This window comes from Eumetopias jubatus, unplaced genomic scaffold, assembly GCF_037043125.1.
Source record: "Eumetopias jubatus isolate StellerSeaLion01/CBP00866 unplaced genomic scaffold, mEumJub1_p1.0 scaffold_13, whole genome shotgun sequence".
Lineage (NCBI taxonomy): Eukaryota > Metazoa > Chordata > Mammalia > Carnivora > Otariidae > Eumetopias > Eumetopias jubatus.
This window is the reverse complement of record NW_028274819.1, coordinates 27,178,703-27,206,082: the sequence shown is the minus strand read 5'-3', so window position 1 is coordinate 27,206,082 and position 27,380 is coordinate 27,178,703. Positions and strand designations below refer to the sequence as shown.

Genomic DNA, 27,380 nt, shown 5'->3' with positions numbered 1-27,380 from the left:
GAAACCCAAAGTTGTTCTTTCAAATGACTAACAAAAGAGATAAACCCCTTAGATAAACTCAAGAGAAGATATAAATTAATATTATTAGGAGCAAAAAGGGACATATGACTATAGTTCTTGTGGCCATTAAAAGGATATCAAGGGAATATTATAAATAATTTTGTGCCAATAATTCAACATTTAGACAAAGTGGACTTCCTTAAAAGACACAAATGACCACAAGTGAAATAAAAAGTAGGAAATCTATGAAAGAAATTAAACTATTTCAAACTTGCCCACAGAGAACTCTAGCCCCAGATGGCTTCACCAATGACCTGTATCAAGCATTCATGGATGATAACCAATCTCAGACAGAAACTGGACTAGTCAAAAACAGGAGACTGTTAAAAGAAGTAACAAATTCCTAGTACTGGAAATATACAGTAGAAAATATTCCTGCACTGCGAGGGAAGCTAAACTTCACTTCTAAACCCAGAGGGTAGATCCTTTTCGCCAGATATGCAAGCGTAAATCTCGTATCATCCTTCTCTTTCCAGACTGGCATTAGGAATGTGTCAGCTCTGGGTCAGACTAATCCTATGTCCATCTTCCCAGGAGCCAGAGGGCCCTTTCTGAACATTCAACACCTACCACTCAGTCACATTCTGGGTATATGAGTCATGATTTATTTCTATTGTATAGCAGGAGCCTCTTAATTCTCTTTATTGATTTTATAATCCATAAGATTAGGGTACTGCCACTATCATAAAGTAATCCTAAAAGTGAGATTTTTTAAAATTATAGCTACTTGACTTAGGAAATGATCCCAAAGAGAGATGACTACAAAGAAGATTTAACGGGTAGACTTGCACTTTTAGTAGTCCCTCTCTAGGACATTTGTATTATTTTACAAAATTGGGATTTTTAGCAAAAACACTGCAAGAAATTGCTTTTCTAATCTTAATGAAATAAAATAAAGCCTATTTTAACTGGTCTAGTGTGGTGTTTCTCATTAGGCCACAGAATTTTTTCTGGAAATGGTGGAAAAGAGGCTGAACCTTTAAAACCAGTAACCTCTCTACATGATACTATGATGGTGGATATGTGTCATTATACACTTGTCCAAACCCAAAAAATGTACAACACCAAGAGCAAACCCTAATGTAGACTACGGACTTGGGGTGATTATGATGTTCCAATGTAGGTTCATCAACTGTAACAAAAATACCACTCTGGTGGGAGACTGATGATGAGGAAGTCTGTGTGTGCATGGGGGTAGGGGGTATTTGGAAAATTTCTGTACCTTCTGCTCAATTTTCTGTGAATCTAAAACTGCTAAAAAAAAAAGACATCTATTAAAAACCAAAACAAAAACAAAAAACAGCTAAACAGAGTAGAGTTATTCTGACTGAAATGTATGGAGTCTAGCTTATTATCCACCACCCCCACATATTCACATGGCCCCCCACGATATTTCCTCAGAATCTCTAGGGTTCTCTGGAATACCATTTATAAACCATTTGTCTGGCTAATCAACAAAATCCCTCTGTGGAGTTAATTCTACAAAGCATGGAAATCAGTCCCAGAGGAAAATTTAACTCACCAATCGGGCTATAGACACCCTGAATGTTGGACAAGCCATATGGAATCGGGGAATAGCAACATTAAAGATCTTGTCTTTAAAGTAAAGAAAATGGAAGGTATAATATCCTTCCATATATCCTGATGTTGTAGAAAATGTGGTACAACTTGTGTATTCATATACCCGACCTGGGCTGATGATTGGAAATTCACCTGCAGAGAAAACAGTAATAAGAAACCAAAGTATAAAATTCAGTTCTTCATTATAGCAAATAAGATATGTCCTCTATGAGATTATATAAACTATGTTAAAGTAAATGCACAATCAGAAAAAAAAATCTAAAGCGCCCCGGTAATCGAAATCTTTTAAAAAGCTAACGGTCAATGACAACCGGAGCTAATGATGATTGAAATCCACAAATAAGAATCTGTGCTACTGATTTTTTTTTTAATTTTTATTTATTTATTTGACACAGAGAGAGAGACAGCGAGAGAGGGAACGCAAGCAGGGGGAGTGGGAGAGGAAGAATTTTCCCGCGGAGCAGGAAGCCCCATGTGGGGCTCAATCGCAGGACCCTGGGATCACGACCTGAGCTGAAGGCAGATGCCCAGTGACTGAGCCACCCAGGCGCCCCTGTGCTACTGATTTTAACATTTCCCCCAAATTTCAAAAAGATGACCAATATGAAATTTATTTTCTCTTTCTGCCCTATGCCTGGTAACCCTACAGAATATGACAGTGAATAATTATCCAGCTAAAAAAGATGATGAACCTAAGAAGCTAACAAGGAACTCAGGTGATCCACAGAATGGAAAATCAATCCCTGAATAACTGTTTGCTGTAATTTTAGAAAAGTTCATGTTTAAGGTACTAAACTAATAGGATAATGATCTTTACACATTATATTTATGAAGCAAAGTATTGGAGTTACAAGAAGCCCAGAATCTATGATATCTTTCACATTGTAAACATAGCTATTAAAAGACACAGTCCTGGAGCGCCTGGGTGGCTCAGATGGTTAAGCGTCCAACTCGTGATTTCGGCTCAGGTCATGATCTCTTGGGTGGTAAAATCAAGCCCCATGTCAGGCTCCAGGCTCAGCAGGGCATCTGCTTGAGATTCTCTCTCTCCCTCTCCCTCTGCCCCTCCTCCCGGTCATGCTCTCTCTCTCCCTAATAGAGAGATCTTTAAAAAAACACAGTCTTATCCACTAACTACATCGTGCCTTTTCCAAGCTGTATGTCACATATATCCTCTCCAAAATGTCTTAGAGGCAACTGATCTATAAACCCAAATCTTGAGTTATATACATACCAACTACTCCAGGTCCTTGAACTTCTTCTACATCACCTTTAGCATTTGTTATTCTCCAATAGCGACTGTCCAACTGACAAGCCTTCTCAGGAAGTGCATCCTTTGACATTTCAATCCTGGAGAAGGAAATGGGGTGGTAGAGACACAAATCTGACCTGATTTGGTTTCTTTTACTTTAGAGCTAAATTATTTGGACTAAAGTCTGTGTTAACCACCTATTTCTGAAAGTTCTCAAAATTATGGGCATGATTAGCTTGACTCTCCCACAGAAATGCCTTTACCCAATTTGCACACTTGACTTGCCAAGAATCAACAATAGAATGGGGAACATAAAAATGTATGAACACATTGGTGATAATAATTTTTTGCTCTTCAAGTAAAGATCAATGTACGAAATGCTTTCCAGATAAAGTGCAATAAAAAATTTTAGTTTTCTTTAAAAATTTTTATTAAAAAACTGAGACTGAAGACATTTTCCTTTTTTCCATTAACTTCTAGAAAGCTCAAAGAAAAATGTCACCAATCAGTTACTAGGATTACACCTTGACTCTTTCCCAGTACTATTATTTCCCCCCTTTCTCTAGGAATCTGCTGTCTCTTATTTTCTTTTGGAATACCCTATAAGCAAGTGTCAATGTTACTATTCTAAGCATGTTTCAATCTTACATAGGATCTGAATTAAACAATTAAAATAACAAACATCTGTACATGTGTAACTGGACATATCAAAGGCTGCATATAATACCAAAATCCTAGGATGCTCCCTGGTTAGTATACATAGCAAAAATAATTCCAGTATGTATATATGCATATATATTTTTTAAATATCTGTAATATATCATAAATTATATAAAATATATCTAAAAACAAAGTATTCTTAATATTTTAAAGCAATGAGTTATCTTTATGTCACAGCACAGAGTATTGAAGTGAATTTAATATTTATTTTTTATTTAACCAAATTCAATGCTTAACACCATGGCTGATATACAGGCAGCACTGATAAATATTTATTAGAGTTTTAATCAATATAGACAGCCTAAGTGAAATTTAAAATGCCTGGTTTTATCTTGAACAATTTGATAGCTTCTAAATGCAACTCTCATAGAGAGATTTCATGATGATTATAACTTAGTGTCCACCTCATGAAGTACCTGGCACAATTCTTTAAACACAGTACATTTGCAAGAAATAACTTAAGTAACTTGGAGGTTACTGTAAACTCAAGGTACTAGATGATACTAGATTATAAAATTATACTTTATAAAATTATGTATTATACTAGATGATAAAAATTTTTGTTATCCACCTTCCTCCACACCTCGGCAAAAAGCTGTCTTTCAAAATGTTTGATGGACCATGTCAAAGGGGGCTATAACAACACATCCACAGGCTGTACCCCATTTACATCTCTCACCTGATTCGGTATGTGAAGAAGTAGTGGGGCGGGTGGACAGAGCTAAGTTCTGGCAGAAACGATGTAGAAACTGAAACGGTAATGTCCCCAGTTGTTGCCACACACTCTGGATCATGAACATATCTAGATAATTTTAAAACATTAAACATTTTTTAAATCAACCAACTTCAAGTCTGTAAGATAAAAGATTTCAAGATACAATGCAAAATAGCTTATATTTTACCTTACGATCAAAAATTTAAACCGTATTTGGGAACTTAAAGGTATAGTCCTATGATGCTTAGAAGAAAATTATAAATTACAAGCAAACTAGAAAACCTTGAAGACTTCAGACCAGTAATGACAGCATCAAGGCTCAATGATCAGTGGTTCGAATAATGATTCAGCAATTAAACTGGAAACTAAAAAGAGCTTATCTCAGTTTTCAGAGCCAGGAAACTTTTGGGACATCTGAAAACCCTATCAACAGTGGCTCTGACAATAAAATGTGTTGGTGTGTTACTCTAGAGACCTCTAATTTATAATTAATCTATCATTTCTGCCAACCAGGCTACTGTGAACCATTATTACCTCTAATACTATCTATAATACCTGGATGTTTCATTTATAGATGATATATAATATTTGCCAAGAGTTAACAGTTACTGACTTGCTAGTCATGATAAATCCATTAACTGGCAAACAGCCTTTTCCCCCCAAAAAAGAAACTATGTATAAAAAACTATACCATAGAGCCATAACTTCAAAATAAAAATCAGTTTATTCTCTGGATCCTCCAAGGTAAGAAAAATATTGGCTATTCAAGTGTTTAAATGTGGCTTTAAAGTGGGACTAACACAGTGGCACTTAAGATAATGAGAGGTTCTGTTATTAACCTTCTTTGAAACTTCATCTCAAGATGTGTAACTAATGGCTTTTTTCTGATTTATAATCATTTTAGTCCTGAGTGAAATACCTGAAAATCTGGTCTCTGATGATTGGGAAGCCACCTGATACAACATTGCTGACATAAGAAGTAAACCAGTCAGTAAAAGTAGCACCTATAAACCAGGAAGGGGTGGGGAGGAAGAAAAGGACAAATAATTTTTGTAAAATCTATATAGGAAACAATGATAACTTCTCTATGCTTAACATATGAGATCAAAACTAGAAACACTTATAATTCTACTAGTCCATTATCAGGTCAATTTCTATTCTCAATTCTATCCATCTCATTCCCAACTACCTTGCTAGGGAATCCTCCATCTACCTTCAAACTACTTTTTATACTTATAATTAAATAATAGATTTAAACTTTATTTTGTGCTGGTACAAGAATGAAAAGCCTTCTTCTGTCTATAATTTCTAGAACATATGGAACAAAGGAGATACAGATATAGCTATGTCTAGGAAGAAACTACAGGAAAAATATCAGCACCTATCCTCATACAATCAGGGTATATACCCTTGGCCCAGGTACCGCCTGACTCATGCACAAAATTCTGGCAGAAGCCAGGCTCAGCCTGGGCATCTAACAGGGGTATAGCACTGTACAGTTCTGGGCGTCAAACCAATCCCAAAGTAGTCTAGTTGCACCACAGCAGATTCAAATGCAGAGTGGTCCTCCATATTCTCAGTGACCAGCTCAAAGTCCAGTCCAGACCAGACCACACATCCATGATCTAGTGAGTGGATCACTGGACAAGTATTTACATGAATTATGTTTACCCCTTCTAGGTAACACAACATAACTTTCTCAGACCCCCACATCTATTATTAATACAATCAGTGCTTGGCAATATTAGTCCCTGAATCAATGTTATTCACTGGATTTCTCTGTAATCTTGTTTCTATTAACATAGTTCTCACACTCTGCCATGCTGAACAATGGAGCTAAATTTATAGTATTTACTTATTATTCTATTTAGGGAATAATAGAAGATACAATTTAAGCTTGGTCTTAGGGTTTATAGCTTTAAAATTTTAAAGGCATCAACCGAGAGAGGATAAGCTACAATAGTTGGCTCTTTTCTCAACATCTACTAATGAATGGCCAATTCTAATCCTTTAATTATTGAATGTTCTAGTTAAATGATTACCTACCATCTATCCACTCTGAATGAGATACTAAAGAGGCACATGAATAATGTCATTAAAATTCACAGAAGCTACAATTTTGTTTTTAAAACTAGTGATTTCCCTATGAAGTTTAAAACATCATTTTGTATATTTCATGGAATAAAATGTTACAGTAAAAAAACCACAAATTTTTCATGGTTTACATAAAAATGAAATTGGCATGGTGTATTTTAAGGTACCTTAATTTATAATAATACACACCCAAGTGTGTTCTTTAAAATGAGGACAGTCTTTTCTATGCAGTCTTCACCACTCAACTTACCTTACCTTAACTTCCCAACTACAGAGATTCTAGTTTTTTCAAATATCTATTAATAATTCATTGAATACCAGGAGATTCCATCTTGTGTTTTACCAAAAATTCCAAGAGTGTCAAACTTCGTTGAATCAAGATGGATTTTTATACATCCCGAGGTAGTTTACCTTTTAAAGTAAGCCTGTTATCTTGCCGTCTCTTTGGTAGCACTAGGGTTTTATCAAGGCAGCTTAAAGGAAGCCACTTTCTTGTCTCTCCTCCCAGCACTAACATCCCATTTCACCTCTCCTCCCTCAGCGCATCTCAAATCTTTTGCTTTGCTCTCTTATTCCAGGAGAAATCCCAGCTACCAGAATGGTATTCATCAGATCTTAGAACCCTGCTGTAGCTAGCGGTGGGGCCTTCCACACCATGTCAGACCAGCACCAAACCAAGATTGAGAAACTCACAGAGCTTAGCTGGATGAACAGCAAACGGGTGAGCTGCAATTGCAAACAAACTGGATTGTTCTCAAAATCCTATGAGAAATACCTTGGAAGGCCAAGAAAAAGTAGTTGAGCCAAAGAGTTCATGGAGCCCAGTTTATACTGGTCTCCGAAGACTGCTGTTCTGAGATCTCTAGTGATTTGTCAGTATTTTCCCATCATCAGCACCACAAACTTTATAGGTATAAAGTTGTTTTATCTGTCTCCAATTATGTATTAACATGATTGATGGAAAATGCATGCATGTGTAAGGTAACTATATACACACTCATAGTAATCCTATTCATTCCCCTGTTCTACAGCAGAGTCCTAAGAGCACAAGATTATATAGGGCATGGCTTTTTTTCCAAGTAGAAAACAAATTCACACAAAGTACAAGGGCTATTCAAATGAGAGCCTAGATACAGTACTTTATAAACCAACAAACTTTAAGAAAGACAAGTATAAATTGCCAGCTGATCAAGTAACTGCAAAATTTTTACCAATTTAATTTTTTTGATCAGGAAGAAGAAAGGAAAAGGAAGACTATTTTTTCTCCTACCTATGATAAACATGTCAATAGCAGCTGGATTCCGAGCCATTTGGTCCTAGGTGAGAAAAAGAACATTATAATTGAGAAAAAGACATTTTACTTAATTTCTCATTGTTCATTATCTGTATCTTTCCCTGGAGACAAGGCAGAATAGATAAAAATAACAAGTGCTCTAACTAACACTCGGACATTACTCATACTTTTCAGTCCCTGCTCTTATGATTTCTATATTTAGGTCCTTTCCAAAAAGAAGAGTGCCAGGCACTTCTCAATAACAGTTAAAACGCTTATGTGCTGCCATTACTGTTACAGCGAACTAAAAAATTATCCTTTAGTTAGGAAGTTAAGGTAAGATGATATACAGCCTATTAAGAAAGGGCTTTAGATTCGGAGTCAAGACCTGAACAATTCTAGGTTGGTCCCTTCTCTCAGTAAATGGAGGGACCAAGCCCTCATCCTACAATCTTACAGAGGTATCAAATCAAAAATGAGCTAAAATGCATGAAAATATTTAGGAAAAAAATAAAACTATGGAAGCTCTTTAAATATTTTCAATGTTATATGGAGTCACATGTCTCGGGTATCTATGATTTTCTATTTTAAATTCCTCTTTTAAGTTAAAAGTTCACATTTTTGGCAAAAATGAGGCCAGAAGATCTACAACTGAGAAATTACGAAGAACTGAAGAAGAATGAAACCAAATACCACATTTTCTGTGATCATATTTAAATCTTAACAAAAGCCTCCTAAAAAAGGATCCACACTTTTCAACAACTCAACTATGTAATGAAGAGTTTAAAAAGTTTCTATTGCACTCAGAACTTGAGTCAAATGATGTTCAAAAGCTAAATTTTTTAAGTTAGAAATGTATATTATAATTACTTCAACAAATCACTTTAGTTTTCCTTAAACTTAAATTGCCTTAACACATATCACAGCCTTCCCTCTGTGTGCACAATGGTTTGCATTGTTTTTCCACAGGTAAAATTTTCCTTTGGCATTCCATAATGTCAGAATATTATGACTGAATATTAGCCCTCTAATTAGATGGGTCTATAATCACATTGTATAATGCTCTATGCCCATTCTACAGCCCTGAAAACTCCTACTGCACACATTTATACACTCATCAGAACACATCTTATAGCCGCATTTAAACACACTTCCTACTTACTGGACATTGGTAAAAAACTTCATTTTTGTTTCGCCCCTCCGCAGCTTCCACTGCTATGTACTGACTCAAACCAGTATGTATGCAAAAAGTTAAAGGGAGACAGTATTTCAGTCCCTGTCTCTGCTGGAAGCCTCCAGCGGCTGTATCGACGTCTAACAAATCCTCCGAACGATAGTGGTTGGATAGCGCCATACTTCCCAACAACCTGAGAGCACAGACAAAAATTTAATCAATTTCAGGGCCAAACAAACAGCTGTGCTTCATCTTTTTGATGAATGATAATTTCCTACTGACAGCTTTATAAGAACTGATTAACATGTCAATTACCAAAAACATTACAATTTCTTTACATTCAAACTCGAGTGGAAAGATTCTGATTTAAATTAAAAGCCTAAATGTCTAAAATGTCTAAAAAGCCTTTTTAAAAGAAAAATAGTTTACTGCTTTCAAGACTATCTTGCCGGGATATACTGATTTGCTAGTGTTTTGCTATATATGCATGTGCGACTATTTTAAAGTTTAAAGGGGTAAAACTCTGATACTTATCTTTTTTTTTTTAAAGATTTTATTTATTTATTTGACAGAGAGAGAGAGGGAACACAAGCAGGGGGAGTGGGAGAGGGAGAAGCAGGCTTCCAGCGGAGCAGGGAGCCCGATGCGGGGCTCGATCCCAGGACCCTGGGATCATGACCAGGGCTGAAGGCACATGCTTAACGACTGAGCCACCCAGGCGCCCCTCTGATACCTTTATCTTGATACAACTTTTAGCTTATCCTATCCTCCCAGACAATATTAATGTAAATCAATCTAAACCTTGCCCAAATTTTCATACACTTGGGATGCATGGGGTCTAAACTGATCTCACTGCACATACATGAGAACAGAGGTATTGGTCCTTGATGGAAGGAATCCTTAATGATAGGATTCCTATCCTAAAGTCTCACTGTTTAAACTGTGGGTAGATATAAATCCCTGCATAGAAATTATGACTTGGGGGCGCCTGAGTGGCTCAGTTATTAAGCATCTGCCTTTGGCTCGGGTCATGATCCCAGGGTCCTGGGATCGAGCCCCGCATCGGGTTTCCTGCTCAGCGGGGAGCCTGCTTCTCCCTCTCACACTCCCCCTGCTTGTGTTCCCTCTCTTGCTGTCTCTCTCTGTCAAATAAATAAAATCTTAAAAAAAAAAAAAAGAAATTATGACCTGTTTGTCGTGTCAATTCTGGGCTAATAAAGTTCTCTCTTATTTGCTCTTGAAATATGACAATTTTTCAATTTTTGTCAAGTTTCAGTTCAATAGGGAAAAAAGACTAGAAAAAAACAGCTAGTAATTTAGGCTTATCTCATCCTAAACTGCCCAATATTTGATTTCTGCATACTACCTTATAATCTCAGTATGATCACCCTGTACTCACTCAACCCTGATCTAAAATGGTAACAAGGCCTCATACGATTCTTCACACACAAAGAGACGCCACGTTCCATTAAGAACAATGCAAAGTTCTCCCTAAGTTCTTACGAACATTTCTTAAGTGCAACGTCTCTGAAATAGCTTAATTTCATAAAAGAACAAAACGAGTAGGCCCAAAGTATATAGCTTTTAACACTGTGAATGAATCTGACAGCTATTGTATGTCTGCTTTTGCCAAAAGGTTCCACAATGAATACTTCCTCTTAAAAATAGGCCACTCAATTACAAGCTATGCCTGAATAGGACAAAACTCTATTTTCTTTAGTGTATGTAGCTCTGAATAAATTATTGCTTTTTACATGTATGGTACACAGAATTTACATCAAGCTCTCCAAAACAATTTACCTGGCCTATAATAGGATAAAGACCTCAAGGGTTCTGAACAGTTTTAATTAAAATATACTCGCACACACATCCACCCTACGTACAGCATGCACCCTAACCCCAACCAGACTTCATTTTTAAGTATAAAGATGCATTGATAAAAATGCTGTTTTTATGAGACATATTTATTTTGGGAAAATCAAATTCAAGCAATAGATTCTGTCTTTTGGATTCTTATAAGGAAGAAGAGGGAATTCCTATACTCCTTTAATCTGTTAAGAGTAACTACAAATTGTATTTGTTTATTTTCATTCTGGGAAATGACGTGTGTCACTAAAAATAACCCAAATGGCAAACATTCTTACCCAGGAACCACTAACTTCTGCCCATTGTGGATACGATACGAACATCGATAATCATCAGGAAGCTTGCAACCAATCTGAGCTTCCACAGCATCTAGGTCTTCCTCTCGAGCACCCTCTGCAAATGCACAAAAAAGCAAATTATGAAGAAACAATAAGCCTTATAGCTAAGGAGAAATACAATCTGCTGCTAGCCAGTGAAACAATCTTAGAACAAGTGAATTCTGTCCAAATTGTACTGCTGAAATATAGGGAAATAAGTTGAAAATTGAGAGCAACATTATTTCACTTTGGCTTGGCTCTGACATTTGAAGCACTGAGAAGGAAATTCCTCAGTTTCCTCTCAACAGGGAAAACACTGGCACTCAGTGAAATATGGAAAGGTATACAGGAGGGAGATGCATTGTAATTATTTTACATTACAATGCAAGGGTATACCTCATTTTTCTTAATCTAAACACTCACATTTAAAACGCACCCTCTATTAAAAAAAACTCTCCAGAAGTTCTCCAAACTGATGTTGTTCAAGAGTCTTGACATTGTCTCTTAATGAGAAATATAGGACATAGATAGATATAGATTCATACTGTGGGGAAGCCACTAATTTAAATCCAATTTTGCACATTTGTCAGCTTGCCATCTATTCCAGCTTTAAAAAGCAGGAAGTGATTACAAATACCAAAAGAAGAGATTCATTTCCAGTAATGGTTCACCAGGTGGTTGGAGCAAACCTCTTGCTGAGAACTAGAAAAGCGGAACAACAGCAAATTGGTTTCAAGGCTTTTGGAGAACCTCAAAGACAGTGAGAACGGGGCAGAGAGGCAATCACAAGAACTGGGAAACTGAAAGGTTAGCCGGGCCTTTGGAGCAAGCCTGTCTTGGAGGCAATTGCCAATTCTGAAAGCAGACCTGTGGCCGAGAAGCTGAGCAAAACTTACAGCAGCATACAGAGAGAATTTTCCAAAATCGATGAAACCATCAAACCATAGATTCAAGAAGCACTATAAACCCTGTGGAGAATAGTTATAAAGAAAATCATATCGGGGCGCCTGGGTGGCTCAGTCATTAAGCATCTGCCTTTGGCTCAGGTCATGATCCCAAGGTCCTAGGATCGAGCCCCACATCGGGCTGCCCCTGCTCAGCGGGAAGCCTGCTTCTCCCTCTCCCACTCCCCCTGCTTGTTTCCCTCTCTTGCTGTATTTCTGTCAAATAAATAAATTTAAAAAAAAAGAAAGAAAAGAAAATCATATCTAGGCACATTATTGGGAAACCGCTGAAAATCAAAGGCAAAGAGAAATCTTAAAAGGAGCCAAAGAAGGGGAAAATCCATACAGTCACTTTGAAAGGAACAACAATAAGACTAACAGCTACATTCTCAACAGAAACAATAGAAGGCAGAAGGATAGCTTCAAAGTGGTAAAAAAAAAAAAAAAACCCGTTGACTAGAATTCTATATCCACTGAATATATACTTCAAAAGTGTGGATAAATACATTTTTGAACAACAACAAAAAAATCTGAAAAACTTCAGCAGTAGCAGTACCTCATTTAAAAAAAATACTAAAAGGAATTCTTCAGGTAGAAGAAAAATGATCCCAGATGAAAGCATGAAGATTCAGGAAGAAATGAAGAACAATGAGAAAAGGTAAAAATGGAGGTAAATCTAAAATAAAATAGAATATATAAAATAATAATAACGTTTTCAGGGATAGAAAATACGTTCAAAATTAAAATCACAAAAACTATAGTATGAAAGGCAAGAGGGTGATAACTGAGTATTCTAAGGCTCCTTTTATTGACCAGGAAGTGGTAAAAATAAAAATTTACAATAGATTTTAATTAAATCAGAGATGCATCATTTAATCTCTAGGGTAAATCACTAAAAATAATAAATAAGAAAGGGAGGTACAGAATAAAAGATAAGAAGAACAGAAAAAAAGGAACACTTGCTCAGGAGCACAAATAAAAAACAAATAAGAACACAGTATATTGGGGCGCCCGGGTGGCTCAGTCGTTAAGTGTCTGCCTTCTGCTCAGGTCCTGGAATCAAGCCCTGCATCAGGCTCCCTGCTCAGTAGGAAGCCTGCTTCTCCCTCTCCCTCTCTGCCCCTGCCTGTGTTCCCTCTCCCACTGTCACTCTGTCAAATAAATAAATAAAATCTTTAAAAAAAATTTTTTAAAAGAACACAGTATATTTAAACTCAAATACATTAGTAATTACATTAAATATAAATAAACGAAATAATCTAGTATTAAAAGACTGACCAGATAAAAAACACAATCCTGTACAAGAGGCACATCTTAGAGATGTAGATATGTAACAGAAAGTTAGAATAGCTGTACTAAAATCACTAAAATAGACCTTAAGGCACCCAGCATTATCAGAGGTAATGGAAGGTTTTTTGAAATGGCAAAAAAGGTGCACCTAATAACCCAATTTCAAAATATATTTTTTAAAGTAACAGAACTGAAATGGAAAAAAGATGTATCCACAATCATAGTTATTAGTTTTCTACTGCTATACTATTAGCAGCTTAAAACAATATGCATTTATTATCCCATAGTTTCTGAAGGTAAGAAGTCTGGGCATGACTGAATTGGATTCTCTGCTCAGGTCCCAGAGGCTGAAACCACCATGTCAACTGTGGCTGCTATCTCAGGTTATGCATCTTATGCTTGGGGTCCTCATCCAAGTTCACTGGTTATTGTCAGAATTCATTTCCTTGCAGTCGCTCAACTGGGGCCCTCAGCTCCTAGAAACTACCTGCCATTCTCTATCACCTGGCCCTGAGCATGCCAGCTTGCTTACTCAAAGCCAACAGGAAAGACCCATGCTTCAAAATCTGCCTTCTGGAAGGGCCCAGTTTTTAAGGGCTCACCTGATTAGGTCAGGCCTGTTCAGGATAATTTCCCTTTTGACTAACGATTAACTCAAATTCAACTAATTTGGGACCTTAATTACATCTGCAAAGCCCATTCACCTTTGTCATCTATTACCTAATAACAGGACTGAAATCAATTATATCCACAGTACCACTCACACTCAAAGGAAGGCTATTATTAATACCAGGCATGCACAGTGAGGGTAGGAATCTTTGGAGCTATCTCATAATTCTGCCTACCACACTGATAAGTTTTAACATACCTCTCTCAGTAACCAACAGAACAAGTGGACAACAATAAATAAATAAAATAAAATAAAATAAAATCAGTAAGAGTGCAAAAGATTTGAACAAGACTAACATTTTTTGCCTAAATTATATACATAGTACTGAATCCAACAATTGCAAAATATACATTCTTTTCAAGTGTACAAGGAACATTTACCAAGAGATTATATGCTTGACCAGAGAACAAATTACAACAAATTTCAAATGACTCAACTTATATACAGTATATTCTCTGATCCTAGCAGAACTAAAGTATAAATTATATTAAGAAAATTACCAAAAAAACCCCCAAATTTTTGGAAATCTAGCAATACATCTCTATATAAACCTGTGAGTCAAAGAAGAAATCAAAAGAAATCAGAAAATATTTTGAGCTGCAGGTTAATGAAAATACAACATATTAAAACTTATGAGATAAAGCTAAAGCTATGCTTAGAGGGAAATTTATAGCAAAACAATTGAAGAAAACAAAGCCTAAAAATTTATGATCTAATCATCTCAAGTCAAGAAAAATGCCACAGTAAACTCAGAAAGAAATCAGAGAAATTAATGAGATAATAAGAAATGAATATAGGGAGAACTGACAAAGGCTACGCCAGTTCTTTGAAAAAGCTAATAAGATTAAACCCTACCAGCATGTGACTCTCGATCTCAGGGTTGTGAGTTCAAGCCCCACATTGGGTGTAGAGATCACTTAAAATAAAATCTTAAAAAATAAATTAGTAAATAAACAAATAAAATTTTACCTAATTTCCATGTTCTTTTTTCCTAATTATCAAACTTGGGAAAATTCCCAAGAAGTCCACCAATCCTCAATAAACACTCCTAAAAATAAAAATGTCATGATTTCTTTCTGGATCTCACTCGCAACAGGGCCATGGCTAAGGACACAAGTTATCAGCCTCGCTGCACAGCTTGCCAGAAGCCGTGAGTCAGCCTGCTCCCACCAGAAGACTGGAAGCAAGTCACCCATCTACTTCATGGCTCAGGTTTTGCACTGGAGAAACTGAAAATAAAGCACCTGCCCCTGTTTTATGTAAAAGAAAAAAGAAAAAAAAAAAGATTAACCCCTACCTAGTAAGACTGATCAAAAAATAACAGAAAAAGCACACAAGAGGCGCCTGGGTGGCTCAGTTGTTAAGCGTCTGCCTTCGGCTCAGGTCATGATCCCAGGGTCCTGGGATTGAGCCCCACAATGGGCTCCCTGCTCCTCAGGAAGCCTGTTTCTCCCTCTCCCACTCCCCCTGCTTGTGTTCCCTCTTTCGCTGTGTTTCTCTCTGTCAAATAAATAAATAACATCTCTAAAAAAAAGAAAAAGCACAAAAAATATCAGAAATGGAAATGTGAAATCACTACAGATCCAACAAGCACTGCAAAGGTAAAAGGATATTTTAAAAAATTTCACAGCAATATATTGGAATATGTAAATAAAGTGGACAATTTCCTAGAAAAATACTCAAGTTTACATAAGAATAAGTAGAAAATCTGAATAGTCCTATATCTAATAAAGAAATTGTATTTTTAACTTAAAACCTTCCCACAATGAAAACTCCAGAATTGAATGGCTTCACTGGTGCATTCTATGAATAATTTAAGCAAGAAATAATATCAAGCTTATATAAACTCTTCCAGAGAACAGAAAAAGAAGTAATACTTCCTGACTGGTTTTATAAAGCCAGCCTCATCTTGATACCAAAACCTGACAAGAACATTTCAAGAAGGAAAAATTACAGGCCAAAGTTTCTCATGAACATAGATGTAAAAATTCTAATCAAATACTAGCATATCAAATCCAACATTCAAAGAGGATATTACAGGGCGCCTGGGTGGCTCAGATGGTTAAGCGTCTGCCTTCAGCTCAGGTCATGATCCCCGGGTCCTGGGATCAAGTCCCGCATCAGGCTCCCTGCTAGGCGGGGAGCCTGCTTCTCCCTCTGCCTCTCTCTCTCTCTCTCTCACTCTCATGAATAAGTAAATAAAACATTAAAAAAAATGGATATTACAGCCAAAATTAAGCTTATTCCAGAAATGCAAAGTTGGTTTAATATTCAGAAAAAATCAATGAATGCAATTTGGGACATTAACAGAATGAAGTAGGAAAATCATGTGATAATCACAAGGTTGGAAAGTCACTTGACAAAAATTCAAGGATCCATTTAAAACACAAAAACAAAAACCCTCTCCACAAACTAGGATAAGAGACTTTCTTCAAAGTGATAAAGACTATCTATTAAAAAACCTACAGCAAACATCATTTAATATTTTTTTTGAAGATTTCATTTATTTATTTGACAGAGAGGGAACACAAGCAGGGGGAGTGGGAGAGGGGGAAGCAGGCTTCCTGCTGAGCAGGGAGCCCGATGCGGGGCTCGATCCCAGGACCCTGGGATCATGACCCAAGCCGAAGGCAGATGCTTAACGACTGAGCCACCAAGGCGCCCCAGCAAACATCATTTTTAAAGGAGAAATGTTGAAAGTTTTTCCTCTGTGATCAGAAAGATAAGGACACTCATTATCATCATTCCTATCCAATACTGTACTGAAGGCCCTAGTCAGTGCAATAAAGCAGGAAAAAAAATGACATGAAAATTGGAAAACTAGAAATAAAACTGTCATACTTAATATCCTTAGGGAAATGCAAATTAAAACTACTACTACATATCTACTAGAAAGGCTGAAAAAAACAACATTAAAGTGCTGGTGGGAATGTAAAGTTTTAGAACCACTTTGGAAAATTAATAGTATCTTTTGAAGTTTAATATAAGCATACTCTACAACCCAAGAAACTCAATCCTAGATATTTACCTAATGAAAGTATGCTCATATGTACATCAAAAATTATTTGCAACATTATTTATAATAGCCAAAAACCTAGGGATAACCCAATATCCATCAACAGTAGAATGAATCTATAAATTATAGTCTACCCATATAATGGTAGGCCATACTCGCGACAAAAATGAAAAAACTACTGTTACATACAACACAGCTGAATCTCACAAACAAAATAGAAAAAATTCACACAAAATATATACTTAATCATGCAAATTATATAAAGTTCAAAAAGAGAGAAAACTACTCAGTGGCATTAGCAATCAGGGGATAGTGGTTACTTCTGAGAAAGAAGGAAGAGTCTAGGTACAGAAAATCATTCTACTTCTTGACCTGGAGGGTGTTACAATGGTCATGTTTACGTTGTGATAATTTGCCGAGCTGTACACTTAGAATCCACACACATTTTGTATGTTACTAGTGATGGCATGTGGATATCACGTGTCCCTAGGTATGATATGATAAGAGGGGCACTTCACCTTTGTGGTAATCTTTCTAAAAGCCCATTACTCCAATCTAATCATAAGTAATACTTCAGACAAAGCCAATTTGCGGAATATTCTACAAAATATCTGACCAGTACTCCTTCAAACTGTCAAGATCATGCAAGACAAGGAAAGACTGAGAAACTGCCACACACCAGAAGACATTAAGGAGACATGACAATTAAATGCAATGTGGTATTCTGGATTGAATTCTGGAATCCAAAAAGGATATTAATGGAAAATGTGGCAAAATCCAAACAAAGTCTGGAGTTTAGTTAATAGTAATGTGCCAACAAAAACTGTAGCTTTGACAAACGTCCCACAGGGAGATACGTTAGGGGAAACTGAAACTGGGTGAGGGGTGTACAAGAACTCTCTGTACTGTCTTTGCAACTTTTCTGTAATCTAAAATTACTCCAAAATAAAAAGTTTAGAAATAAAAAGGTTTAGTACAAAAGAAAACAAGTTGAAGAGCTGCCTGAGTCAGAAATTGATGAGGATAGAAACTAATATTGGTATGGTCAGTGCTACATGTTGGACATTAGAACATTAAGAAACTAAGAATTTCTTGAAGAGACAGCTGGACAGAAAAAAGTAAAACAACAAGAGAAAAATATAATGAAATACATGGTTACAATACAACAAAATCAACGTTTAGAGGGGCATCCTGTTAAATGGAGAATTTGGGAGCTACCCAGACCAGGTTCAAATCTCAGCTCTACCACTTACTAGCTCTGTTATCTCTGGCAAGTTATTTCACCTCTTTAACCCTGTTTCATCTGCAAAATGGGGGATAATACTACCTACTTGAGACAATTATCCTGAGGACTAAATAAGCTCCCTCTGCTTAATAAAGTGCTTTCCTGGCACTCAATAAATGTTCATTTGCTTTCCTTGCTCCTTAGCCTACTTCTGTGAAAAAGCAGGGAAGAGGTTACCAGGAGTTACCCATCACTTACTAGTTATGGGACTTTGTGTAAGTCACCTAAAACTCCTCTGAGCCTGTTCCTTCACCTGTAGAATGAGGGAACTAGTATAAATCAGGGATTGGCAAACCACAGCCTGTAGATCAAATCCCAGCTTGCCGCCTGTTTCATAAATAAAGTTTTCTTGGAACACTGCCATCCCCTTTATTTAGGTATTGTCTATGGCTGCTTCCCCACAATAACAGGAGAGTTGAATAGTTGTGATGGAAACTCTCTCTCTCTCAAAGACTAAAATATTTACTATCTGGCCATTTAAAGAAAAAGTTGGCTAGCCCCTGGTCTAAATGATCTCAAAGGCTCCTTTCAACTCTAAAGTTCTAAGCCCACATGTAAGGTAAATATGAAATTCGAAGATAAATGATATATACCATTAGATAATTCCAAGTTACTCTGTAAAACTTTCCCCAAGTCTAGTGCCTATTTGCTTTCCAAGTTTCCTTTCTATCTCTGCCATCTCCATAACCTTGAGACTGAGTCAAGGACTGTGGCCCTTGAGGTGAATAGCTAGTTCCTGACTCAGTACTACAACTCACAGGCCTGGCATCCCTAGTGTACCCAGCATTCTAGATATCGAACAGCTTTTACCCCATTCCAGCTCACGGCAAAACCCCCACAGAACTGGCACCTGGCAGTAAAACAGGGGCTATCAGGGAAGTCTCTGACAACCTCACCTCCAACCACCAGGTACAGAACAGTAAGCAGCAAACCTGCGAATGCCAAATGGAGAAAAAAAAAAAGGAGGAAGAAAGAAAAAGAAAAGAAAAAGAAGCTGCTATGTATCTTTAGTTTCTTCCTTTCTTGGTAGCTCTGTGCCTGAAAGGAGAACCATGCCTACATTTTCATATTCTAAATGTCCTAATATTGGACTAGCTCTCTAAGAGTCCTAAGGCACTCTGTACAAAATAGAATAGGTCCTCTCTCCCTTCAATTGTTAAGACCATAGCTCTGGTGTCAGCTATGTATTCAAATCCTGGCTCTTTTATTTTGTGATGGCAAACGACTTGCTTAGTTTATTATGTCTTAGGTAGTTCACCTATATAACGAGAATAATAATTGTCTACACCTCGTAAGATTTTGGCAAATTAAATGGGATAATATGAGTACTTAGCTTAGTGCCTTACTTTGTGTATAATAAAAAATAGCTATTACAAATCCTTACCTATTTTATTTATCACCACCAAATACCTATTTTTGGAATTAATTTCCTCTTGCAATTATTTAACCCCACATACCAAGTGGATATTATTCTTCCCCCCCCAAAAAAAGAAAAGAAAAAAAAATCTATTAAAGATATTAATCAAGGATACTTTCCTTCAAAGCTCTACTCTCTCTACCAAATCACTCTTTCCTCTCCCTCCCAGCAATTCAGTTTGAAGCACCTAGTCATGCGATCCTGGTCTGTATGAAATTCATGTTTGCATGGGAAGTTACAGTGGAAATATGACATGTAAAAGGAATACTGTTTCCAAAGAGACCTTAGTTCAAAAGGAATACATGTGAGAATTGATTCCAGTTTCAGCTCAGTAGAACCAAAACATGTTTAAAATTCCTTTGGAGAAATCTGAAAAAACCTGGAAGCTAAAGCAGGTAAGTAGCAATATATCTGTAATCTGTTTATGTACTTTCTTGGGCATAAATTAACAAATCAAATTAGTGGGAAATAGCTTGTTAATATTTCTTGCCAGAGTTGGACAATAACAGTATAGTAGAAAGACCACAAATTCTGAGGTCAAATAGACCTTAGTTCAAATCTTAGTTTTCACTATTCTGTAAATGTCAAAATAGGGATGAAAGCTTTCCTTACTTTATTATGCTGCTCTTATACTCTGAAAGATCCAGGTCTTTAGTATTTGGTCTTTCTAAATTGTTAGATTATCAAACAAAACTTTACTTGCACTAAAAATAAGAAAGAGGGTTAACACAGGAGGCCATTTTTCGATTAAAAAAAAAAAAACTCCTTTGAAAGAAATCACAATAGTTATCCTCAAGCTATCTTAGTGTTAGTGAGCTTATTATAAAACAAATGTAAAGGGGCGCCTGGGTGCTCAGTCGTTAAACATCTGCCTTCGGCTCAGGTTATGATCCCAGGGTCCTGGGATCGAGCCCCGCATCAGGCTCCCTGCTCCGCAGGAGGCCTTCTTCTCCCTCTCCCACTCCCCCTGCTTGTGTTCCTTCTTTTGCTGTGTCTCTGTCAAATAAATAAAATCTTTAAAAAGATTAAAAAATAAATAAAACAAATATAAGGACACTAGGAGTTCGGCTTTCCCTTCTAATAAATAATCACGTGGGTCCCAAGGCAGGCAAAAATGGGACAAGCAGTAGAGCAAGGGTCCTTTTAACAAGATAGGCTTCCTATTTCCTTGGCCAAATGTGAATGGTGAATTACAGATTAGCATAGATGATAGAAACCCAAAGTTATTTAACCTATTTATACTATAGTTACTAAAATGAAGGGAGACCCTGCATTGCCAGTACCTTTCAGAGATAAAACCATCCGAGGACATCTGGGCTCCAAATATTTCTTGAGATCATCCCAGGCCTTTTTAATAGCAGCATAATGGTCAATGTATCTTCCTACATCAGAGTAAGTATCTATGAAGAGAGATTTCCAACACTGATTCTTCTGTGTTTTCTCTTCCCTAAATAGATTTTAAAACATGAGATTAAAAATCTTTTGAAATGAAATTAAACACTTACCAACATACTTTATTGGGAATTTGTGCTTACTTTTGCCTTCCTTTTCATTTATTTTAGCTACAAATGAAGACTAGATAGCAAAAGTGATACATACATCAAAAAATCTAACAGGAGTTATTGCTGGCATGGTGGGATTATGAGTCACCTATTTTCTTACTTTCTACTTATTCTTTTCCCTAAGTTTTCAAATCCTTAATAAAATATAATGTGAATTGTATAGGAGGTATGAATTTCAACTTACTCCTTAAAGCATACCAATTATAAAGTTTTAAAACACATATGTAGCGGTTCTATTTTAGAAATTATTCAGAATTTAATGATATAATACTACTAATCTAATTTATCTACATTGGATTAGCCAAGAAATCATATAGCACTCAGTGTAATCACATGACTTAATATCTCTATTTGGTACAATTCCACAAACATTTATTGAGTGTCTAACTCAGCCACTGAGGACATTAAAAATGAAGCACCTTTTTTGCCCTCAAAAATATATATATTCTATATTTTGAGAAAGAATGAAGTGTCAATTTATGAGCTGGAAGCGGTATAGGATAAGGCAGCCACAACGGGCCTCTGGTATCCTGCTAATGAGGTTGGACTTTATCCTGTAGGGAATGGAGAGCTACTGAAGGGTTTTAACAGGGGAGTTGAAAGAGCAGAATTGTGGTTGTGGTTTGGGAGGTATGTAAACTAGAGGCACAAGAGATGAGTCAAGAGGGTTTTGAGTAGTCCAGGTAAGAGATGATGAACTGAACTAAAACTGGTAGCTAGATGAAATGAGAAGGAAAATTCAAGAAATATACAGAGGCTAAAATCAGAAAGGCTTGGTAACTGAATGAATGTAGGGACAGAAAGAGAGATCTAGGATGATTCCTGTTTCTGGCATAAATGCCCAGGTGGATGCTTCTGCCATGAGGACTAGGAATGCAGGAGGATCAGGTTTAGGGATGGTGAAAAGAACAATTCAGGGTGTTGTTTTGGCTGGGAGGCAGGGGTGGGGGGGGTGGGGGCAGGAGCTGGAAGCAAAGCATCTTTTTATTAATCAAAATAATATATATACATATTATCAAAACCAAAAAGGACCAAAGAACTTATGATGAACAATTAGTCTCCTAGCCTAATCCCAATCCTTCAAAGGAAACTTTAGTTATTTCTGCAAGTTATCTCTGTAATTCTAGACGTTCATGCCTCTACACTTGATTTATCAATTTTACATCTATCTACTGATACCTCAAAGTAAAAGATCAGTTCATGGCAACACTTAAAATGTCTTCTTCCCCATTCTTCCTCCTCCCAGTGTTTGATAACCCTGTTATATTTCATTCTATTAGGTAGCTTGCAGCTTTAAATAATATACTTAACCTCTACTTCTTGCTTTGCCAACTTGTCACTACTTGATTCCCCTCGATCTAAGAAAAAGATATTGGCAACCCTACCCTCCCTTTCATCTTTCCCAACTGCCAGCTTCTGTTAACTGCACTTTGATTCTGTCAAATTTATTAACATTTACTGAACTCAGAAAGCCCTTGTGGGTGATCCAATTAAGATCTCGGTGGGGATGTCAGGGATGGACACTCAGGTTTGGGAGGAAGGAGCACACAAGCAGCCACCATAAATGGCAACAGTGCACGCAGAATTCATAGAGGGAGAAGAGCGGTGGCCCAAGGACAGAAGCTTGGAGAACACCAGCAGTTACTGGCAGGCACAAGGAGAGCCTCAAAGGAGATAAAGAGACAAGGGTGACAGAAGAGAATTGGGACAGACTAGTGTCATGGAAGCCAAGGGCCGAATTTCAAAATTACATTATTTCCTGAATACTCACTCAGATATCAGCCAGTATTTTTTGCAATGTCTTCTCCACAGTGGATCGTGACTTGATAGCTGGCTAAGTCTTCGACTGACATAGCAACAACTGGCAATAACCAGATTCATGGTTAGTATAAAACAAAATAAAACAATTTAGAACTAAAGATGAAAATATTCAATGTTGTTTTCTTTCATTCCTTTTGCTTTTCTTATTTCCTACTTTCTACCCTTATAATTGTAAAACAATATTTTCTAAAACCTGTTTAGCATGTTAGCTAGTATAATTACCTTGTCAGTTGTGAAATCTTAACTATTTGAGTTCACAAATAAACCCCAAAACCTCTGCAACTGTAATTTTCATATGAAAGTCTATAAAACATATAAACCACTGGAGTTAATTTCAAATCAAAGAGTTTTCCTACACTTATTATTGGGACGGTATGTCTACATAGAGGAAGAAACGTTAATCAGGTGTAAACAAAACAGTTTTCTTTTCAAGATCTGTGACACATTTGTTATTAAATACATAAGCCTTTTGTCTGTTTTGTTCCAAATTTTTCTTAAAGGAAAGAAATATTGCAGCCAAAATCAATCTTAATTATAGCAACTATTGGAGAGCCCATTTATAAAATACATCGGATTCATAATAGTTCTAATTCAATATCTATAGCGATCCAAGTTAGTATCAGCTACTCAAAATCACGGAATGTTGGAAATAATTTTATTATATAGAGATTTCTAATACAATAGTGCTCCAGTCCTGTAAAGACTACCCTAATTAATTTGCAAAAAGAATGAACCTAGGATTAGGAAAATGGATTTCTATCCTCTCAGAAGAGGAATCACAAGTTATAGAAAGTTGATACTCAAAGATCTCAGTTGGGCAATAGGTAGTCAATTAAGTGAATCTTAAATTACATGGAATTTGTCAAGGCCATGATTGGGGCATGTTAAAAACCAACTGATGGTAAACAAAATAGCCTTCGTTCGATTTTCAGATTTCACACAAATAATCCTCCTCATCCTTTTCTGCCAAGCTGAGGAAGTGCCCAAACAAACACTTGCAAACAGGAATCCCTCCAGTTTTGTCAGAGTCCACTCCCTCTTTTCTTGATCCTTCCCTCTCCACTGTCCCAAGAGGTAAACAACAAAAAAGAATCTCTGGAATAAGCACCAAAGGAGATTTTGATGCACATGAAGGATGAGAACAACTATTCTAGACATTCTGACTCTGTTGGCTTGGGGTAAGATCTGTATCTTGAGCATGTGTATGTTTAAAAAAGTGTCACATGTGGGGTGCTTGGGTGGCTCAGTCATTAAGTGTCTGACTTTGGCTCAGGTCATGATCCCAGAGTCCTGGGATCGAGCCCGAGATGGAGCCCCACATCAGGCCCCACATCAGGCTCTCTGCTCGGCAGGAAGCCTGCTTCTCCCTCTCCCACTCCCCCTGTTTGTGTTCCCTCTCTCGCTCTCTCTCTGTCAAATAAATAAATAAGATCTGAAAAAACATGTAATTCTGATACATAGTAAGGGTTAAGAATTAATAGTATGCAATAAATCACCCTGGAATGGGGGAGATCCACATTGTACAGCTGATATTACACAATGATCCCAAGAGACTACTCCAATCCAACCTGATCCAGTCAGTAAATATGTATCAAAAACTTTGGAGCTCAGCAATGGTCAGGACACTTGGCAAAGTGGAGCTGTACAGCGCAGGAAAGAAGTTGTAGTCCACTGGAAACTTTTCTGTAGATAAAATTTGATGATGTTTGTGACGGTTAATTTTATGTGTCAACTTGCCTGGGCCAAGGGATACCCAGATAGCGGGTTGAAGATTATCTCTGTCTGTGTGTGTCTGTGAAGATGTTTCTGGAAAGGATCAGCATTTGAAATGGTGGAATGTGGGTGGTCCTCATCAAAACCACTGAGGGCCTGGAACAGAACAAAAAGGTTCCTACCCAAAGCATTTAAAATAAAATCTGATCCCCCTCATCTTGGCTCACAGGGTCCGGCATGATCTCACCAGTCTCTTCTCAAGGCACTCTGCCTGTGAGTCACTCCCTACCTTCCTGCAAAACATTCTAGCACCCATCCTGGCTATGCTACTGTCCAATCAGCTTCTGAATACACTGTTCCCTCTGCCAGGACTGCTCTATGCCAACCTTCATAGATGGCAACTCCTTCCAATTTGAATTGATCATCCCTCCCTCTCATTCCTTTACAGAGCAATTGGTTTATTTCCTTCATAGCAAACAGCAACTCTTGTAATTATGCACTTTGTTTTCCCATCTTGCCTACAAGACTGTAAAGCTTCCTAAGAGGGGCCTTATCTGTCTTGTTCACTATTATATTCCCAACATTTAACCAGCTGGCACTGAAAAAAAAAATCTGTTGAATAAATGGTGAATACTAAGATAAACAAAACAGTCTTTACTTTTAAGTGCACAACCTATCTGGTATGGCAAATAAACTCTGCAGAGGAAGGAAGAAGGTAGAAGAATCAGGAGAAGGGGTCTTAAATAAATTCCATCTTGCTAGGGTAAGAAAAGGTGGGCAAGGCATTCCAGACAGGGTCAAGAGCTTAAGCCATAGAACAAAAAAACCTAAATGTGTGGTATGTTGGCAGAGGTCTGATTTGGCTAGAGTGGACTGTGCCAAATTGATAAGGACCTTAAATGCTCCCAAAAGTTTAGGTAATAATTTGTAAACAAGGAGCATCATAGGTTTTTAAGGGGACTGACAGCGAGACCTGTCTTAGAAAAATTCACCCTGGCAGCAATGTATGTGTGTATATGCGTGTGTTACATCCCTAAGGGACCATAGCAAGAAAATATGTCAGATGAAAAGTCTGCTTCTGGAACAGACTTTTCCAAAGGAAAGATAAGCGTTATTTCTCTGCTTTATGTACAAGCCTGAGTAGAGAAAAATTGAAAAAAAAGTTACAGGTACTAATATAGACAGCAGCCAGAAACCGGAGTTATCCCTCTGTCACCAATTAGCTAGGCCAACCAACAAATATCAATAAATCTAAGAATACTGTATTTCTAAAAGAATTTCTGATAACACAGGGCACAATCATCAAAGGGTTAAAATCCAATGGTAATCCAAAAAACAAAACGAAAGGAATCTTGCCTACCGATCCTTAAGAGGGCGATTTTGCCTCCTCTGCAAATATATATGGAGGCACAAGAAAGAGCCATGCCACCAGCTGTCAAGGGTGTAAACAGCGCCATTTCTTCCACCAAACAGTCCCGAGCGCTGAAGGAACTGGGCATTTAACCACCCTTACCAGCAACCGGTGTTATTTTTGGAACGGATGCTGGTAATGTAGGAAACCCAGAGCCTACAGGAGAGAAGTCACCTGTATCGCACCACCGGAAATCACTACCAAAACACAAAATCCAACATGCAACCGTGAGGAGGAAGGCTGGCAGCAAAACAATTATCAAGCATTGATGTCCAAAAGTGAGCCCTGCTGGATATTATGGTGCCACGGAAGTCACACGTGAGGGTCAAGGGGTCGCCCCACCTGCCCACTCTGGCGCCGGACTCCGCAGGCCCGGGCCCAAGCAGAAAAGAGCGCTAGGCCCGAAGAGGGGCTTTTCCAAAGCGTCCAGGGCTGGGCCAGATCGGGCGGAGACCAGCAGGACGGCGTGTGGTGGGCACGGGGGTCGACGGGGCGGCAGCGGGGAGCAGTGCCTTCCCACCTTACAACTGGGCCTCGCCGAGGCCTGGGAGAGAGGATTCTCGTCGCTCCTCCGGCCCGGACCCCGGACCGGAGGAAGACCTAAAGGCGGGGCCCTTTTCGCCCCCGTCTCACCCAGGCCCTGGGGTGGCTCCGCAGGATCAGGTCGGCCTTCGCGTCACCTTCTGGCTGACGCGGGAGTCTGGGTCCTGTCGGCGAGCCGGGCCTCCGTCCCTCCTGCCTCACTGTCTCCCCCCGCCCCGTGGCCCCACCCCTGCCATGCGTGTCCTCCCATTACTTGATTAGGTCCCGGTAGTCCAAGAAGGATAAGATGAGGAGCAGGGGATCCGTGGGCAACGATTCTAGGGTCAGCGGCGCTGACTGGGTCTCCATGGCCGCCATCTTGCCTGGCCCGGTGCAGGCCTGGCCCCGCCCCGGCCCCGCCCAGACCCCGCCCCCCGCCGCCACCGCCCGAGCCGCTCCCCAGTCGCTCGTACAGGTTTGTTATGTAACCGCCGGGACAGCCCCGCCCACGGGGCGGGCCGAGGGGGGTGGCTGCCGGCTGCCCCCGCCCCTCGGGCCCAAAGCTGGTGCGGTGGGACCCCGCTGCAGCTGGGATCCGTGTTCCTCCAAGCTGCGCGAGCTTCGCAGGCTGCCCCCGTGCTCCCCATCACATCTCCCGCGCTCTCTCCTCCCATTCC

The 27,380-nt window shown here is 38.3% G+C and overlaps 1 protein-coding gene across 1 annotated transcript in view; it reads right to left on the bottom strand.

Annotated features, from left to right (window-relative positions):
* FBXO3 (F-box protein 3) overlaps window positions 1-27,099 on the bottom strand; it is a 31,751-nt gene extending 4,652 nt beyond the window's left edge. Inside the window, exons 1-10 of the mRNA XM_028087735.2 lie at window positions 26,978-27,099; window positions 23,008-23,097; window positions 20,958-21,121; window positions 11,014-11,128; window positions 8,858-9,062; window positions 7,693-7,738; window positions 5,248-5,332; window positions 4,293-4,415; window positions 2,876-2,991; window positions 1,583-1,773 (exon numbers count right to left, since the gene is read on the bottom strand). Coding sequence (XP_027943536.1) covers window positions 1,583-1,773; window positions 2,876-2,991; window positions 4,293-4,415; window positions 5,248-5,332; window positions 7,693-7,738; window positions 8,858-9,062; window positions 11,014-11,128; window positions 20,958-21,121; window positions 23,008-23,097; window positions 26,978-27,081 — 1,239 coding nt within the window. The 5' untranslated portion in view covers window positions 27,082-27,099. The remainder of the gene's footprint in view (window positions 1-1,582; window positions 1,774-2,875; window positions 2,992-4,292; window positions 4,416-5,247; window positions 5,333-7,692; window positions 7,739-8,857; window positions 9,063-11,013; window positions 11,129-20,957; window positions 21,122-23,007; window positions 23,098-26,977) is intronic.
* Between the last annotated feature and the right edge of the window lie 281 nt (window positions 27,100-27,380).